Genomic DNA, 20,058 nt, shown 5'->3' with positions numbered 1-20,058 from the left:
TTGGTAGTGTTGTGGCTGTTATTTTGTGTGTGTGTGTGTGAGAGAGAGAATTTGCATTCAATATATTTTTTAGACATAAGCCTCTGTAAATCCAGGCCTGGACCTGGTCATTTCATTTGCGTTCACACTAATCACATGACGCTGCTGCATTCTAATCAAGACAATCTACGTTTTTCATTCGCCCACATTTGGAGTTACATCATGGCAAACCCCCCACTGTGTGGGTGAGAAGGTGTCAGTTGGTCTGGAGCACAGAGGGGAGACAGTAACCAATAGGATCGCTTCATTTGGGGATCAAAATGATCGTATTTCAGGCTGTGTAGGGGGTAATGAAACCTCAGTCATGCTAGTGTTAACCCATTAAAACCGGTAAAGCATCTGTGTCATTTGAGATTTTGAAAAAACATTTTCAGATGTGTGTGTGTGTGTGTGTGTGTGTGTGTGTGTGTGTGTGTGTGTGTGTGGGTGGGGGGGGGGGGGGGGGGGGGGGGGGGTCAGTGGCCAAATATATATATCAATTTGGGGTCCTTGGCACGAAAAAGTTTGAGAAGCACTGATTTAAACTCTGCTTCCAAAAGCTGAGTGCCGTACATCGGAAAAACGTTGTACAAATGACTTTTAGTGTATTTTGATATGATTTGTATTAGTCATGCACGATAAGTATCGGCCCTTAAAGGAGCACTTCACCCCTGGAAGAAGTCCCAGTCACTCAATGTTAATAATATTTGTAGTAGATAACAGTAGTAAAGTTCAAATTTGCACCCTATGGCTGAAAAATATAGAAGTCTTTGTTTGACTGGGGTTTGACTGGATGACTGGGGTTTGGCTGCATTACTACAGTGACCAGGGGTGGCCATAGCTGAGTGGTTAGTGAGCCCGCCTAGGGAGCCAGAGGCCCTGGTTGCCCCAGGTTCGATGCCAGGCCAGCCCAGCATATGTGTCGAAATGAAATGTGTCCCTGAGCAAGACTCTTAAGCCCTAATTGCTCACAGGTTCTCATTGGAAACAATACAGCACATTGGTCAGTGTTGCCACGTCTGCTTATTATAAGCGGCTGGTTTCTAAAATGTAGTTGATATTTGGGCTCGTTTCCAAATGTTTTGATTGTTGTTTAAACCAGTGGTTCTCAAACATGTTCTGTACTTTTCCACGGACCCTCATCTGTGCACTGCGCGCCAACATATTTGCCAGGGAGACCCTTCCAAAAATGTGTTGTTAAAATGTTTAAAAAATATTCCACATTTTGAACTTTTTTCCCCTCAAGATTTTTGGGAAAATAGCAGATCTACGAGCTCACACTGCGTCACATCGTTACATGTTGTGAGCTTGTAGATCGGCATTTTTCAAATAGCCCATGTCTAGGTGTAAAGTGCTCTTGGCTTAGGTATTTTCTTTTGGGCTTGTTTTCATATACCTGGTTGCTTATTTCTCTCACAAGATCAGATGGCAACACTGAATGCTTTAGAATGATGAATGTTACGTTCCGACTTTTTTGATCACAAAACACGACATCGAAGCCATGTTATTTCTTGGACCACGTGAAATCTGCCTCTGTTGAACCAGTACAGTTGGACCATAGGCTACCATTGCAAGTTTGCTATATCTACCAGGATGTAAACAGTAACAGTCCCATCATCACCGTGTCTTTGTTGCGCCAGCAAGGTGAAACTAGTCTTGGCTGCTGTTGTATTTTGTTCTGTATTGATTTGATTGTATATTATCACAGATATCTGCTTTAACTGAGTGTAACTCGGAGCGTAGAGCTTTCAGAGCGTCCAGCACCGCGTTTGTAGACGGGTCAGTGGAGCCCGTGTCCCCGGTCCCTTTCCCTGGCGAGGGCGAGGGCCCGCTCAGGCCTTCCTCATCAGTACCGGCTTGTGCGTTGCGTTCTTTTTGTTTGTTCTTTTGTGCCGCCGCCATCCTCAGTTTTTTGAGATACTGGGCTTTTATGTAACACCAGACGTTGAACTTGTTGTAAAAACTAAAATAAAAATGTCCTTGTATTGTTGATCATGACATTTTATATATAACTTAGCGAGAGCTGCCGTGAGACACGTCCTACTCACTCATGACCCCGGAAGCAGTCCTTGATTGTATATTATAGTAAACTAAATATATCATGTATAAATTAGCATAGTAACACTAAACGTGTGTGTGTGTGTGTGTGCGTGCGCGCGCGCATTATATTTTTTTCAACATTCCATCCCACCATGTAGACAGTCCGGTGCTGGTGACGTGACGTCCATCTTCTACTTGGGAGTCGGCCATCCATGGAGATGCGGCACAGTCAACAATATAATAATAAAACAAAACGTTTCATACTCATGTCATGTGTGGCTCCGTATATCTGAGAGCATAATGTTTCACTGTCATTTCCAGTTATATTCTTTGGACTAAACTAAACCGTTTCATGCTTTCAATTGGTGTACAATTATATTATATGTATATGTGAATTGTATTATACCAAATTTAGGTCAATTGTTAAAGATAATGTGTAAAAATGATTGTTTGCATGTGAAGTCACCACTGAACAGCAGATTGAATGACCTTTGTGTATTAAACTAGGCTTTGAACTCCCTATACCCCATGATGTCCTGTTAGGTTGGCTGGGTGGACCGTTTATCCTCCCAGCAACGGCCCCGAAGTTACGCCGGGTTCAGAGGAAAAGATAGCGTATAGCCTAAGTTTTGTATGTAACAAAGAAGGTTTAGACTTTCAGTGAGGTCTTGATAAAAAATATACACTGCGGCCGAGAGGGCTTAGACTTTCAGTGAGGTCTTGATAAAAATATACACTGCGGCCGAGAAGGCTTAGACTTACAGTGAAGTCTTGACAAAAATATACACTGCGACCGTTTCTTTGTTTGTTTGTTTTGTTTTGTCTTGTATGTAACAAACAAGGTTTAGACTTTCAGTGAGGTCTTGATAAAAAATGTGCACTGCGGCCGAGAGGGCTTAGACTTTCAGTGAGGTCTTGATAAAAATATACACTGCGGCCGAGAAGGCTTAGACTTACAGTGAAGTCTTGACAAAAATATACACTGCGACCGTTTGTTTGTTTGTTTGTTTTGTTTTGTCTTGTATGTAACAAACAAGGTTTAGACTTTCAGTGAGGTCTTGATAAAAAATGTACACTGCGGCCGAGAGGGCTTAGACTTTCAGTGAGGTCTTGATAAAAATATACACTGCGGCCGAGAAGGCTTAGACTTACAGTGAAGTCTTGACAAAAATATACACTGCGACCGTTTCTTTGTTTGTTTGTTTTGTTTTGTCTTGTATGTAACAAACAAGGTTTAGACTTTCAGTGAGGTCTTGATAAAAAATGTACACTGCGGCCGAGAGGGCTTAGACTTTCAGTGAGGTCTTGATAAAAATATACACTGCGGTCGAGAAGGCTTAGACTTACAGTGAAGTCTTGACAAAAATATACACTGCGACCGTTTCTTTGTTTGTTTGTTTTGTTTTGTCTTGTATGTAACAAACAAGGTTTAGACTTTCAGTGAGGTCTTGATATAAAATATACACTGCGGCCGAGAAGGCTTAGACTTTCAGTGAGGTCTTGATAAAAATATACACTGCGACCGTAAAAGGTTTAGACCTACAGTGAGGTCTTGACAAAAATATACACTGCGACCGTTTGTTTGTTTGTTTGTTTTGTTTTGTCTTGTATGTCGTGTATGTTGTTGGTATATTGTGTCATTGTTAAGTGTACATGTTTGTTTCTACTTTAAGTAGGAGGCGTGCTGCCACTGATTGTATGGTCCGTTCTGTATGTGTTGTTTACACCACTGGACACGTCCCCAATTGAACGCCTGACCAATTGAGAGGTGCTGCAGCTGTATGTGTGTCCCACTTCGGGGTAAGTGTTAGAGGTGAATGCATTAGGAATTGTGAGAGTATGAATGACAGGCGCACCCACTCTATTTATTAGGACCGTGGTTCAACTTATTTCATATATGCCCCTCGATCGCGTGCCGTTCTTGGGTCCATATATGTAATTGGGTTGAACACAAATCATATAGCTCTGCTTGAGTGACTCCTGATTCTGGTTACCATGGTGCATTCACAAGTGCATGGCTTTGTACCATTTTGAGTCTGACTCAATGGAGCACAGTGATTTACTTCTGAGTGAACGGTGTGAAGGCCTGAGGACGTAGGAGACACTAGGGGAATATTTTCCAGGGGGAGTGAGAGAGAGAAAGAAACTTAGTAATACCCCACATTCACGTAAGGTGCATCCAAGACACCTGCTACTGTTTTTTTGTTGAATTAAAATATTTGAGTTATATTGAAGCCTATGCCCCTGAGAATTTACATGCTGCAGTTATCCAACGTCTGAGAATTTACATACTGCAGTTATCCAACGTCAGGTTGACCAGTACTTCCAAAGGTAAAAAAAAATAAAAAAAATAGGAGATAAACACAGTCAATGAATTACAAAAGGCAGCCATGCACTGAGGGAGAGAAAAAGCTTCTTCTTTAAATCTGGTAAAATAGATAGTTGAAAGAATGGGGGGAAAGGAAGGCATTTGACCTTCACTCCTTACCAGCGGCCTACAGCAGAGGCCCACACACACTGATAAGATTCCCACAACACTGTCAGTGGAAAAGGAAAACAAAACCTGTTATTTTGCATGTGAATGCTCCCAGCTAAAATGTAGTCATGAATAGTGGAAATTAAGTTTGAAATTAGTGACCCAACGTGTACTTGTAGATAGATAAATTCTCTATAGAATAAATAAAAATAAATGCCGAAATAATGTACTGTGACCAAACTAAGTGTTATCCGTAATAATTTTATAAGCTTGTAGATAAGTGATTTTTGTTACAGTTATGAACAGTCTGAAATAAGTGAACTATGATTAGTAATCCCAGAAAATTAAGGACACTGAGAACTAGGGAATGCCACCCTTAGATTAGATGATTGGAGTCGGTCATTTAAAAAGAAAAAAGTGAGGTGAGGAGAGAAATATGACGTTCAAATAAATTAGTTTCTTCAGAAACATTCTGCACAAATAAAGAAAACAGTATAGCTTCCATACAGTAAGTGAGTCACTCCCCCCAAAATATATATTAATAATAATAATAATAATAAGTGAATAATAATAATGACTGAACTCTTAATTCCTTGTTTCATTAGCACGGCCAAGCTGCTTAATTTATAGTGGAGAGTGATATTTTGGAGTGCGGTGATCATAAAACATTAGTTGTTATAGACCAAACATGGATAGCACGCGCACATGAAGGCCAAGAGCAGAACAGAGCCCTTACTGACATCACATTTGCCACGTTTCACCAATTTGCCACACTGTGCAGGGAGGTCAGGGGGTAGGCTCCCCAATCCCTTGTTATTAACAGGCGGCAGCGGGGTCGCAAGGCTCCCAGAGCACGTTAAAGACATTATATAGTGCTGGGGAGAGACTGAAGGGCCCCCGTGTTCTGTCAAGGATGAATCAACATCCTGCTGTGGAACCGTCTAGTCGATGTGCCGACTGCCGCTCTCTCCTAGGGTTGGCAGCACATGGTGCGTGGATGACAGTCCACACCTAACCGGACGGGAGCTGCGTGACTCACCGGTTACAGGCAAGGCGGGTGAAAACGGTTAATATTCTGGTTCCCGTAGCCAAGCGGGGCCAGGACAAGACCGTCGGTTTCCTGCCTGGGGCGCCAACCACGCCAACGGGTAAGGGATCGCTATCGACTGGGTCACCCGCCGGTCGGATCGCAAAAAGCATTAAATCCATGGCGTGCTCCCCGACAGGAGGCGGGTGTGGTCGCTGCGTTCAGCTCAATGTACAGTCAGGCCATCACAAGCTCAAAGCGACCGCCGGAGTGCAACAGTTATGTAAGCGAGTGATGCTCCTGTGATCGGTGGGCTTTGAAAAGAAGACGCCGGGAAGCAGGAGACTTGAACTCTCTATCCAGGGTGACCTGGGTGTAGACCTCAAGTGGAAAGGGGTCTAGCCTAAGACTGCGCCCCGGTGGGGAGGTCTGAAGGACTTAAGTGGACATTTGCGTTGCAGTTTGTTGCCAGTTGCGGTGGACTGGCTGAAAACTACACTGTCTTCAAAAGAGTCCATACTTTACATCATCGATCGTGGTGCAAAATGTATCCAATTACGTTGCTGAGCATTGACCTAACTTTTATTTCTATTGCCAGGTGACCACTGATTGACCAAGGGTAGTGGGGAGGTCCGAAAGACTTAAGTGTGTTAAGGTTGTTTATGTTGTGGTTAACCTTCCATTTCTCTAAAATAGGTCGACTGCTTGCAGGAGAGACGTGTACACTTTTGCTGTCGTTAACCCTCCATTTCTCTGAAACAGGTCATTGGGTGCAGAAGAGAATTGTACAATTTTGTACAGCCCGAGAATAATGTCAATTGACCTGTGCATAAGGCACAGGAAAGTTGTTTTGTTGTGTTTCCAATTACATGTTGTGAACGGTCAAGGAGGGTGGCATCCTGGCCTCTGCACATTCCTATGCTGTGTGCCCCGCCGGGTGGCGGGTCAAGGAGGGAAATAGTATGATAGCAAATGTATAGTATAATTGAGATAGTATAGTATTATATAGATACAGTAGTATAATGTTAAGTGTCTATACTAAGTTCATACTTGTAGAAGCATTCATGTCGAAGTATGTAATGTTGCCTTTAACCTTTGTTAAATTAATGTGCTTAGACTTATGGCAGGGTGACCAGTGCAGCTGATGAGCAGGTTAACTGTTGGTATTTATCTATATATACTGTATATCTATGTGATGTTTCGCCATGCATAGATATGTATATGTGCAGAGTACCGGCGGTTGGCCTGTTCGTTAGCTGTATTGGTCACTCATCTATATATACTGTATATCTATGTGATGTTTCGCCATGCATAGATATGTATATATGCAAAATAGTTGACCTCTCGATCAATCTGTCATTTTCAAAGTGTGCTTTTGACACTTAAGTGTAAGGAAGGAGAGACAGTGACACGCACACACAGTCCAATGCATACACAGATCAAAGACTCACCACCTGGGCCCCCATGATGAACTTGCACGATATCTGCGCCCCGACTTTTGACCTCAAGGAGGGTACGGATCTGACTGGCGCTTGGGGTTTGGGCCCCTGTGTATAATACGGGGGGCTCCGGTCTCAGCCACTGGTAGGAACCTCCTCCGCCCCAGGAGGGTACGGACCCGGGGGCTTGGGAATGGGACCTCCGGCTCATTCAGTGCCAAGTACATTCGTTAATGGCGCTGGATGGGTTGGGGGGGGGGGGGGGCCTAGTCTTGGACTCTGTCGGAACCTCCTCCTCCGGGCTCGGAAAAGTGACCACCTCAACCGGAGGAATTGGAGAAGAAGAAACCAAAATGCATATTACAAGGAAAAAACAAATTAAAAAATAATATTACTGCGCCCCGGTGGGGAGGTCTGAAGGACTTAAGTGGACATTTGCGTTGCAGTTTGTTGCCAGTTGCGGTGGACTGGCTGAAAACTACACTGTCTTCAAAAGAGTCCATACTTTACATCATCGATCGTGGCGCAAAATGTATCCAATTACGTTGCTGAGCATTGACCTAACTTTTATTTCTATTGCCAGGTGACCACTGATTGACCAAGGGTAGTGGGGAGGTCCGAAAGACTTAAGTGTGTTAAGGTTGTTTATGTTGTGGTTAACCTTCCATTTCTCTAAAATAGGTCGACTGCTTGCAGGAGAGACGTGTACACTTTTGCTGTCGTTAACCCTCCATTTCTCTGAAACAGGTCATTGGGTGCAGAAGAGAATTGTACAATTTTGTACAGCCTGAGAATAATGTCAATTGACCTGTGCATAAGGCACAGGAAAGTTGTTTTGTTGTGTTTCCAATTACATGTTGTGAACGGTCAAGGAGGGTGGCATCCTGGCCTCTGCACATTCCTATGCTGTGTGCCCCGCCGGGTGGCGGGTCAAGGAGGGAAATAGTATGATAGCAAATGTATAGTATAATTGAGATAGTCTAGTATTATATAGATACAGTAGTATAATGTTAAGTGTCTATACTAAGTTCATACTTGTAGAAGCATTCATGTCGAAGTATGTAATGTTGCCTTTAACCTTTGTTAAATTAATGTGCTTAGACTTATGGCAGGGTGACCAGTGCAGCTGATGAGCAGGTTAACTGTTGGTATTTATCTATATATACTGTATATCTATGTGATGTTTCGCCATGCATAGATATGTATATGTGCAGAGTACCGGCGGTTCGCCTGTTCGTTAGCTGTATTGGTCACTCATCTATATATACTGTATATCTATGTGATGTTTCGCCATGCATAGATATGTATATATGCAAAATAGTTGACCTCTCGATCAATCTGTCATTTTCAAAGTGTGCTTTTGACACTTAAGTGTAAGGAAGGAGAGACAGTGACACGCACACACAGTCCAATGCATACACAGATCAAAGACTCACCACCTGGGCCCCCATGATGAACTTGCACGATATCTGCGCCCCGACTTTTGACCTCAAGGAGGGTACGGATCTGACTGGCGCTTGGGGTTTGGGCCCCTGTGTATAATACGGGGGGCTCCGGTCTCAGCCACTGGTAGGAACCTCCTCCGCCCCAGGAGGGTACGGACCCGGGGGCTTGGGAATGGGACCTCCGGCTCATTCAGTGCCAAGTACATTCGTTAATGGCGCTGGATGGGTTGGGGGGGGGGGCCTAGTCTTGGACTCTGTCGGAACCTCCTCCTCCGGGCTCGGAAAAGTGACCACCTCAACCGGAGGAATTGGAGAAGGAGAAACCAAAATGCATATTACAAGGAAAAAACAAATTAAAAAATAATATTACTGCTTCCCGGTGGGGAGGTCTGAAGGACTTAAGTGGACATTTGCGTTGCAGTTTGTTGCCAGTTGCGGTGGACTGGCTGAAAACTACACTGTCTTCAAAAGAGTCCATACTTTACATCATCGATCGTGGCGCAAAATGTATCCAATTACGTTGCTGAGCATTGACCTAACTTTTATTTCTATTGCCATGTGACCACTGATTGACCAAGGGTAGTGGGGAGGTCCGAAAGACTTAAGTGTGTTAAGGTTGTTTATGTTGTGGTTAACCTTCCATTTCTCTAAAATAGGTCGACTGCTTGCAGGAGAGACGTGTACACTTTTGCTGTCGTTAACCCTCCATTTCTCTGAAACAGGTCATTGGGTGCAGAAGAGAATTGTACAATTTTGTACAGCCCGAGAATAATGTCAATTGACCTGTGCATAAGGCACAGGAAAGTTGTTTTGTTGTGTTTCCAATTACATGTTGTGAACGGTCAAGGAGGGTGGCATCCTGGCCTCTGCACATTCCTATGCTGTGTGCCCCGCCGGGTGGCGGGTCAAGGAGGGAAATAGTATGATAGCAAATGTATAGTATAATTGAGATAGTATAGTATTATATAGATACAGTAGTATAATGTTAAGTGTCTATACTAAGTTCATACTTGTAGAAGCATTCATGTCGAAGTATGTAATGTTGCCTTTAACCTTTGTTAAATTAATGTGCTTAGACTTATGGCAGGGTGACCAGTGCAGCTGATGAGCAGGTTAACTGTTGGTATTTATCTATATATACTGTATATCTATGTGATGTTTCGCCATGCATAGATATGTATATGTGCAGAGTACCGGCGGTTGGCCTGTTCGTTAGCTGTATTGGTCACTCATCTATATATACTGTATATCTATGTGATGTTTCGCCATGCATAGATATGTATATATGCAAAATAGTTGACTCTCGATCAATCTGTCATTTTCAAAGTGTGCTTTTGACACTTAAGTGTAAGGAAGGAGAGACAGTGACACGCACACACAGTCCAATGCATACACAGATCAAAGACTCACCACCTGGGCCCCCATGATGAACTTGCACGATATCTGCGCCCCGACTTTTGACCTCAAGAAGGGTACGGATCTGACTGGCGCTTGGGGTTTGGGCCCCTGTGTATAATACGGGGGGCTCCGGTCTCAGCCACTGGTAGGAACCTCCTCCGCCCCAGGAGGGTACGGACCCGGGGGCTTGGGAATGGGACCTCCGGCTCATTCAGTGCCAAGTACATTCGTTAATGGCGCTGGATGGGTTGGGGGGGGGGGGGGGGGCCTAGTCTTGGACTCTGTCGGAACCTCCTCCTCCGGGCTCGGAAAAGTGACCACCTCAACCGGAGGAATTGGAGAAGAAGAAACCAAAATGCATATTACAAGGAAAAAACAAATTAAAAAATAATATTACACACGTCAGGATCAAATGACAAATGTTGTGTTGTAATTGTCCCCAATAAGAGCTCATGTCCAGATGGTAGGTTTGGGACTGCCCCAGCCTAGTTCAGAGTTTCCCCTTCAAAGAAAAGGGTTTTCCTCGGCTCACATGACTCAAAAAGAAAAAAAATGGGACCTGATTTTTTAACATGCAATATGTTATGCTAGATGATAATTGCTATAAAGTAATTGCTATGAAATAATGTTCACATTTTAATGTTGTGTTGTGGGTACTAAGTTCGTACCCAAGGAGGGGTTGATGGTCCATTGTGGAACCTTGGGCCGTCAACCTTTACTTTATAGAGTGTGGAGCACAGTAGCTGTGCTCCGGTTAGAAGGAAGGCCTTGATAGCCACAGCGTTGATATACTGAATGTTATAGATAAGAACTTCAGAATTCTCCAGGCGCTCAACCGAACGCTTGTTTGCATGCAGACCTAGATGTGGAGCGAATTGCCTTCGTGATATATCAGGTCGTATTGTTTTAATATCATTAATTTGCTGTTCTTTTATTCACATAGTATAAAGGGAGTCTCCCTTGTTTGTCAATAAAGATGCCTTGCGCATGTGAACGGTAATTTCTGTGTATGTCGTCTATAAACTGGACTTTAGGGTTCATTGAACCAAGAGTGACAGGTCAGTTACGGCACATCAGCACCAGTATCTTCCGTATTGTTTAATAAAAAGCATTTTAATCCAATCGGTGGCCATTTTCTCCTCTTGCTTTCAATTACGCGACCCTATCGGTTGGGATGTGTATTGCACTCTGATACATTATACATCTATGAGAAAATGGCCACTGTTCGGATTTAAATGTTTTTTATTGAACAATACGGAAGACATACGGGTACTTAGACCCACCCGATTGCAATTGTAACATCCGTGGCAACGGGGTAAGAACTTTTATATTTGAAATCTGACCGTTTATGTAGATGAACAGGCTGTAAATTGAAAAAGTGACAAAACCAGGTTGAAGTTCCGCCATGACCGTCATGTTTCAGGGCTACAGTCAAAGTAAACAATAACACACTTTACATATGCACGCCACGGCTCCACAAATGCGATAATAAAAGATTGATGCCAGCACTCACGTTGTGTCCCTCATGAATAGGATAGGACAGGCTACTGTGTATGTTCCACCAAGAATCATCCCAGACGCGTTGTTGCTGCTCTTCGTCTGCTGCAGCTGCTGCCCTTGTCCCCGAGCTGCGGTTGTTCTTCGGTGTACTCGGGTTCAAATAAGTAACCCTGCTGTATTTCTGACTCCGAGATAACGTAAAAACAGTCATCTTCCTCCATGGATTGGTCAGACTTTCATATGTTTGGAGACGCTATGATTGTGCAATGTGCATGTGAGGTAGCTAATGGGAGTGTCCGAGTGGGGAAAGAAGGGTGGACGAAATGTTTGGGAGACACCCTCAGGGGCCGGTCCTTTGAACCATGGGGGTTGGTTTGGGTTTGAACTACACCTGTAGTCACCTGCAGTATGTAGTGCGGACATAAGGTGAGGAGCGCCTGAAAACGTCTTTTGACGCTTTCAGCCGTGTCTCACGGATCAAAAATCTAAAAACACAGATACAACACAAAAAACACACCAGGATCATGTTTATGGGGTCCTAGACTTAATGAAAATAGGATTTTTATCAAAATCGGCGAAGTGTCCCTTTAATAATAGCTTGGATAATGTATAATATTTTCTTTTGTCAGCTGTTATCTGGATGGACTCTCTCGGTTAAACACCGTTGTGTGGAGAATTAATGCCTTTCGTTCATTTGAAAATGGCAGATCTACAAGCTCACAATTTGTTGCGATGCGACGCATTGTGAGCTTGTAGATCTGCTATTTTCAAAAGATTCTTTATGCATTTTATACATTTGAAAACTTTGTGAAATCGGACATTCTGCATAATGAGTACTTTCTACTTTTGGTACTTTAGTAAATTTTGAATTCCGGACTTTTACTTTCAACAGAGTATTTCTACGTTGCAGTGTTGATTTACTTAAGTAAAGCAATTGAGTAATGTTTCCCCCACTGCCTGTAAATGAGTCAAAGAGGTAAAAGACACTGGTATGGCACTCCTTGCCTGGTTCACTAGGACGGGGTTCAAGTCCCTGCGGTGTCCTGATGGTTACATTTAGGTTAAAAGTGTATTTATACGTGTAGTAATTTACAGGTACCCCCCAAAATAATCACATCTGAACTGGGGGACCCCCCCACCCTGACCAGCACTTGGACTTGTAGGCATTACGTTTAGTTTAGACTCTGTTCCACGGATAAATATTGCGAAAATAGCCGATCTACAAGCTCACAACGCCTCGCAGTGCGAGGCGTTGTAGCTTGTAGATCGGCTAATTTTCGCAGTGTTTGCCTCCTTACGTAATATTTGACAATTTGGCCAATTTTGTTTTATTCTCAAAGGTCATTAAATTGTAACATTTAAAATACGCAGATAGCCTGTTATACCGTATGTTGGTTTGTTTACTGTTGAGGGAGTAAACAATGTTGCCCATTGAGCTAATCATCTGGGGACCCCCCAGTTTGGGGAACACTGCTTTAGAGGTACCAATGTTGTTCCCGAAACTAACTAACTAACAAACAAACAGACAAACTTACTAACATATTGACTAACTAACTTACTAACTAACAAACATACTGACTAACTCACTAACTAACTAACTAGCCTGGTGTGGCCAGACTAATATCACTGCGTAGATCATTTATTTTTGCAATGGCAGATTTGTCTGAAACCAGGCTATCACTGACTGACTGCATGGGTTTGAAACATAACGTTGATCTAAATCCATTGGAACTAATAGTGTATTTTATTCAATGGCCTGTGTCGCCCTCCTGTGGATAAAATGAATAGAGCAAGTGGAAGTAGTCAATAAATCCAGTGTTCCCTCAGTTATCTTATCAACATATTAAATGTGTATGTCCTGATGTGAAAGTCAATATTTCAAAAGAAGTGGAAAACAGTGAGGTTGATATGAATGGAAAATCTAAATTGTGTTTGAAATATTATCATTTTGATATGGTGTCATGATTGAATGTAATGTTGGTATGACACACTGACTATCAAGAACATAGAAACATGGCTCTTAATCCATTAAGACCGGGAACACATCTGTGTCATTTTAAGATTCCTTTTGGCCATTAAAAAATAGCAGATATACAAGCTCATAGCACCTGCCCGCGCTATGAGCTTGTAGATCTTCTGTTTTTTGAAAAATTGTGGAACATTTTTGCAAATCTTTGAATATATCAGGCCTATGTATGTTTTAAAGCGAACATGTTTAACTGTGCTTCTGGGGGGGTCCCTGAAACAACATATTTTGAGATGGGGGTCCGCGGCCAAATGCATATTATTTTGGGGGGTCCTTCACGTGGAAAAGTTGGAGCACCACTGATATAGCAACATACTGTTAGGATTTAGAAATCATTTTTAGATATGGATTTGGCCGTGGACCCCCATCTCAAAATGTTTTGTTCCAGGGACCCCCCAGAAGCAAAGATTTTAGTTTCAAATGTTCGCTTTAAAAGTATAGATATATTCAAAGATTTGCAACAACAAAAAAATCGCAGATCTACAAGCTCATAGCATCTATGAGCTTGTAGATCTGCTATTTTTGAATAGCCAAATAAATCTAAAATGACACGGATGCATTGGTTTACCTGTGATCCTAGTTTACTGAGCCACTACACTGTCTCTGTATTCTATGTATGTGTTTACCTTGTTTACTGTAAGTCACTCTATAAGATTGTCTGCTAAATGCCTACATTGTAATAGTAAATAAAGGCTGCCATTACAAATGTTTTTTTTTCTTGTTTATTGTCAAACAACCCCTAACAACCACTAGGGAGTCCCATCCACCTATAAATAAACTATATCTCACCTAGATGAGTGAAACAGGTGAAATATAAGTCTAAATAAGAATCAAATAGCATAAAACCCAACAGTATTATTCATGTTGTTCTAGTTTATCTGCTACAGTATGGATGTGGTCAATATGGTCAACATAATGACTATATGCCATCTGTATCATCATTATAGCAGAATATGGACATTGATTGAAGTATTGAATACTTTATTATAGTCATAAATGTAAACAGCACAGAGGTACAGTAAGACATTTAGGCTAAAAGGATCCTGGGGACTTGTTTCCCTTGTGGTCCTATGTATTCAATTAATCCACATATCATAGAATATGAATACGTGTCATCAACAAATACAAACAAGTCTAGGTACAAAGGAAAACATAATGAAGTACCTACATTACATTCTACATACAAGTACAATACATTTATTGGGATTTGCCTTGAAAAAAGAAAAGGGAAGAAAATGGATTTGAACTCATGATCTTGGGATAAATCTGAAGAAAGATGACCAAACCCCCTTTCAAAACCATGTTTTATAACACACCATTGGTATGGATATGACCTGTATTTCATGTCTACTGCAGTTTATCTGTCTGTCTGTCTGTCTGTCTGTCTGTCTGTCTGTCTGTCTGTCTATCGAAAAACACGCCTAACCAGGGTTTCCTGCAGGAAAAAGGTTAGCCTAGCTAGCGGGAGCCCAGGGTGGTGCAAAACTTTTTGATTCATTAAATAATTGCCCTCAAAATATTGACGAGTTGGAGTTGGTGTGCTGATGAAATACAACTATATTATGCTATCGTTAATCGCATTTATTTAACATTGTGTTTGGTATCAAAACCAGTTAAACTACTTAAAGGGGAAATCCACCCATTTTCAATATTTAACTATGTCATTAATATAGCATAAAGGAGTTGTGTGGAAATAAGAAAAAAGTTCCCCAAAAAATGTTAAACCCAAAATCAAAAGATTGATTTTGGGTTTAACATTGCAAATTACAACATGATGACTCATCATGTTGTAATTTGCAATGTTAAACCCAAAATCAATCCTCCAGTTCAAGGCAACACAGAAAGGGGGGACCTTTTTTCTTATTTCCACACAACTCCTTTATGCTATATTAATGACATAGTTAAATATTGAAAATGGGTGGATTTCCCCTTTAACCCTGTACATCGGCTGTTTGAAAATAGCTCACAACGCGAAAAACTGTGAGCTTGTAGATCAGCTATTGTATTTGTATTGTTTTTTTTTATTATCTTGAAATAAATGTTACACAAACAACTAATCTTTTATGGTGGTCAGTTGGCACTAAATATTTTCATATGGGGGTTCGTGGCCAAATACATATTCATTTGGGGGTCCTAAACATGAAAAAGTTTGAGAACCAATGATCTATACTGTATTTGACTATGGGTCAGGGCTGCCATCCATCAAATCAATATCTGTAAGGCCTACTTTAATGGATGATGTACCCATCATTTTCCAATGCCAGTAAAGCAAAGCCTCATAAAAGTATCAAACTCCCAAAATTCACCAGAACACAGGAAATGACTTCTACTCTGTTAAAACGTTCCTGGGGTCTGGTCAGTTGGTCACTAATAACGATCCCTAACAATAACAATAAACTCCTTCATTCTCACAGTCGGATGTTTCTAGGCCTGCTATGGGTTCACACATTTTTACAATATTTTTGTAGCAACAGTGAAAACTCATTCTTCAAAAACAGCATATTACAGGTCAACTGTGTTCTTATTATACATTCCACCGACCACAAGTCAAATACTTCTTTCCTATACTTAAAAGTGCTTTTAGTTTGTTTTGAAGTCCAGCGACCGGAAGCCAAACACAGATTGTCCTCTAAGTTGCCAAAAGTACTCTTATTGTGAAGCCCATTGACCGGAAGTAAAAAGATTTACGTTGGTCTGACTTGATGAACATACTAAGCTTTGCTGACCACTGATCATTCAATAAACTACCGTCGGTAGCATATTGGCGAAACCAACGTAAGCAGTAAAGCTTTTCACACAGAAGGCTTTATGAGCTGTTTGCAGCGTTCTTGTTTTCACACGTCGTTTATGTTTAATAATCCATTTGCAGTAAAGCAAAGCAAAGTTTGTTGTTTACCCAGGGTGTCGGACTAAGCACGAAGCTTGTTTCCAGCCGGACCCTGCATGGAAGCCTTGCTCAAGGGCTATTCAGCGGTGATTCATGATTGATGTGATGAATTGGGGAATCGAACTAGGGACCTTCCGGTATCAAGGCCGCCCCTCTAACCACTAGGCCACCGCTGCCACAGTGAGAGGCAGTGAGTGGCTCAGCCCCCGCACCATAGAGTTATAATATATCGGCCCGCACAGACAAAGTCCTGTGAAACTAACGTGCGGACACTGTCGTGCTCATCTCATGCACATCTCATACACTGTAGTGTAGATAGTCACAAAGCCCTGGTGCACGCAGCACGCTCTCCTGTAAGGGTGCACTGGATGTGTGTGATGAAAACACAACCAGCTATTGCTGTGGTGACGTCTAGCCCTTCAGTCTAAGCTCAGTGCTGGACATTTTAGCCTTTCTTTAAATCTAAAGAAAGGGGGCCACACCCCCTTTCTGGCAGAAAGCCCTCAGGACAAACTTCTCCCTTCAGCATGACAAAGTTGTAATCAGCTAAATGGAAAAAAAATAAAATAAAAAAAAAATAAAAATAAAAATATATATATATATATATATACACACACACACTGCTCAAAAAAATAAAGGGAACACTTTGATCCCTTAATTCTTTTGAGTTTTTTCCTTAGCAGTATGTACACAGAATTAAGGGATCAAAGTGTTCCCTTTATTTTTTTGAGCAGTATATATTACAGGTAGATTCCAGGTAGAATGGAAAAGAAGCGCTTATTTTCACCGCCCGTCCGCCCACCAGGCATTTCTGTAGAACCACTAGAGGGCAATAAAAGCCAGTCCCACACCGCACACGCGCACAACACAAACGAGCACGCACACATGCATGCGCGCACACACACACACACACGCACGCACGCGCGCACACAAGGGGGCGAGCCTGAGGGGGCGGGCTGGCGGGCTATGTTAGTGCAGCGAGTGGCAGTTCAATGGGGCAAACCATAGAGGGGCAAATGCAGTCCCCACAACATCATTTACGATTCTGTCCCTATCGGTACATAACTCGAACGGCACTGATTCGGCGCGCCTCCGTCATGGTCCAGAACTATACTTTATCGGCGAACAAAAGTAGTCCGCGGTTGTTTGAAAAAGTAATGTCCTAAGCGGTAGTCAAACCCAGACTTCCACTGGTAGTGGATGGGGAGTCTAATGATTATCGAAGTGCGCCACTGAAGCTGGTATGTATATACATCCATGTTATCCTCGTCGCCGTCCTCCTGGCATCGCAGCCCCGCACCGAGCCTAAAAACAAGCGCTCCACTTCCATTCGACCTGGAATGCCAATCTACCTGTGACATATATATATATATATATATACACACACACACACACACACACACACATATATATAATCAATAATAAAATGGCTTTTGGCTCTGCATTGAGTAGCGGACCCTCAACTTGTGACTCACATTGGGCCCCTCCCACTAACTTTGGAAGCCAATAAGGAAATAAACTGTAATACACTACGTTACTTGTAGGCTGTTTTCAAATAGCCTAAGTACATCTAGGGCTGAAGTGTTTTTTTGTAATAAGAATTCAAATCTCTAAAGCAACTATTATATAAAGTTTCAAATAATTGCAGTGGTGTAAAAGTACAATAATTGCCTCTGAGATGTAATGGAGTAAAAGTATTGAACATTTAAAATATTCCAGTAAAAAAATAAAAACAACCTCAAAAAGTATAGTACTTTAGTACATGGAGGCCTACTTTACGTTTAAGGTACTTTACACCACTGCTTTTCCACAACTACACCTGACTTTAACGACCAAAGTTTCATCATCATTCTATGATCATGACATTTCCATGTTAACTTTAACCCACTGCTATCGCTGAAAGTTATGATATAATAAAGAAAAGGGTAATTAAATGAGTACTTTGGGTGGTAGCCTAGAATATTCAAGGAATTCCAAGAGATCTTTGTTCTTCAGCGGGGAGATATATTGAGGTGTGTGTGTGTGTGTGTGTGTGTGTGTGTGTGTGTGTGTGTGTGTGTGTGTGTGTGTGTGTGTGTGTGTGTGCGTGCGTGCGTGTGCATGTGCGCACGCGTGTTCTATCATAAGTGTGTGTGCACCACTACATTGTCCAAAATATCTTACAATGTGATATTGTGGTGAGACTTTCAGAGAAGCTTTTTACTCAAAATCTCCAACTGTCAGTGGTAGTTCAGGTCTTCTCTCCTCTATGAGTTCTCTCATGACTTTTGAGATTACTGCTCTGGCTGAACCGTTTCCCACACTGATCACAGTGGAAGGGCTTCTCTCCTGTATGAATTCTCTGGTGAGTTTTGAGCTCACTGCTCTGGATGAACGATTTCCCACACTGGTCACATTGGTAGGGCTTCTCTCCTGTATGGATTCTCTGGTGTTGTTGGAGATATAATCTGTGGCTGAACCGTTTCCCACACTGGTCACAGTGGTATGGCTTCTCTCCTGTATGAATTCTCTGGTGACTTTTGAGCTCACTGCTCGTTTTGAACCGTTTCCCACACTGGTCACAGTGGTAGGGCTTCTCTCCTGTATGATTTCTCTGGTGTATTTTGAGCTCACTGCTCTGGGTGAACCGTTTACCACACTGATCACAGTGGTAGGCCTTCTCTCCTGTATGAATTCTCTGGTGAGTTTTGAGATTAGTACTCTGGCTGAACCATTTACCACACTGGTCACAGTGGTAGGGCTTCTCTCCTGTATGATTTCTCTGGTGTATTTTGAGCTCACTGCTCTGGGTGAACCGTTTCCCACACTGGTCACAGTAGTAGGGCTTCTGTCCTGTATGAATTCTCTGGTGTTGTTTCAGAGTACCGTTCGTGCTGAACCTTGTTCCACACTGGTCACAGTGGTAGGGCTTCTCTCCTGTATGAATTCTCTGGTGTCGTTTCAGAGTACAGCTCTTGCTGAACCTTGTTCCACACTGGTCACAGTGGTAGGGCTTCTCTCCTGTATGAATTCTCTGGTGTGTTTTGAGCTCACTGCTCGTGCTGAACCGTTTACCACACTGGTCACAGTGGTAGGGCTTCTGTCCTGTTTGAATTATCTGGTGAATTCTCTGGTGACTTTTGAGAGAACCTCTGTGGCTGAACCGTTTCCCACACTGGTCACAGTGGTAGGGCTTTTCTCCTGTATGAATTCTCTGGTGACGTTTGAGATTACTGCTCTGGCTGAACCGTTTCCCACACAGGTCACAGGTGAAGGGCTTCTCTCCTGTATGAAATCTCTGGTGAGTTTTGAGCTCACTGCTCGTTTTGAACCGTTTCCCACACTGGTCACAGTGGTAGGGCTTCTGTCCTGTATGAATTCTCTGGTGAAGTCGGAGATTACGTCTATCGTTGAACCGTTTCCCACACTGGTCACATGTGTAGGGCTTCTCTCCTGTATGAATTCTCTGGTGTATTTTGAGATGACTGCTCTGGCTGAACCCTTTCCTACACTGGTCACAGGTGAAGGGCTTCTGTCCTGTATGAGTTCTCTGGTGTATTTTTAGATGACTGCTCTGGGTGAACCGTTTCCCACACTGGTCACAGTGGTAGGGCTTCTGTCCTGTATGAATTCTCTGGTGTTGTTTCAGACGACTGTTCGTGCTGAAACTGGTCCCACACTGGTCACAGGTGTAGGGCTTCTCTCCTGTATGAATTCTCTGGTGAAGTTTGAGCACACTGCTCGTGCTGAACCGTTTCCCACACTGGTCACAGTGGTAGGTCTTCTCTTCTCTATGAGTTCTCTCATGACGTTTGAGATGACT

At 42.5% G+C, this 20,058-nt stretch overlaps 1 protein-coding gene across 1 annotated transcript in view; it reads right to left on the bottom strand.

The window, feature by feature from the left end:
- Positions 1–16,992: 16,992 nt before the first annotated feature.
- Positions 16,993–20,058, bottom strand: part of LOC311043780 (uncharacterized protein) — a 7,254-nt gene continuing 4,188 nt past the window's right edge. The window contains exon 2 of the mRNA XM_084055141.1: positions 16,993–20,058. This exon is cut by the window's right edge and continues 209 nt beyond it. Coding sequence (XP_083911267.1) covers positions 18,487–20,058 — 1,572 coding nt within the window. The 3' untranslated portion in view covers positions 16,993–18,486.

The sequence above is a fragment of the Gymnoscopelus microlampas genome, assembly GCF_963454915.1.
Source record: "Gymnoscopelus microlampas genome assembly, chromosome: 4".
NCBI classification, from domain to species: Eukaryota; Metazoa; Chordata; class Actinopteri; order Myctophiformes; family Myctophidae; genus Gymnoscopelus; species Gymnoscopelus microlampas.
Note: the sequence above shows the minus strand (reverse complement) of the source record. Positions and strands in the feature narration are given on the sequence as shown.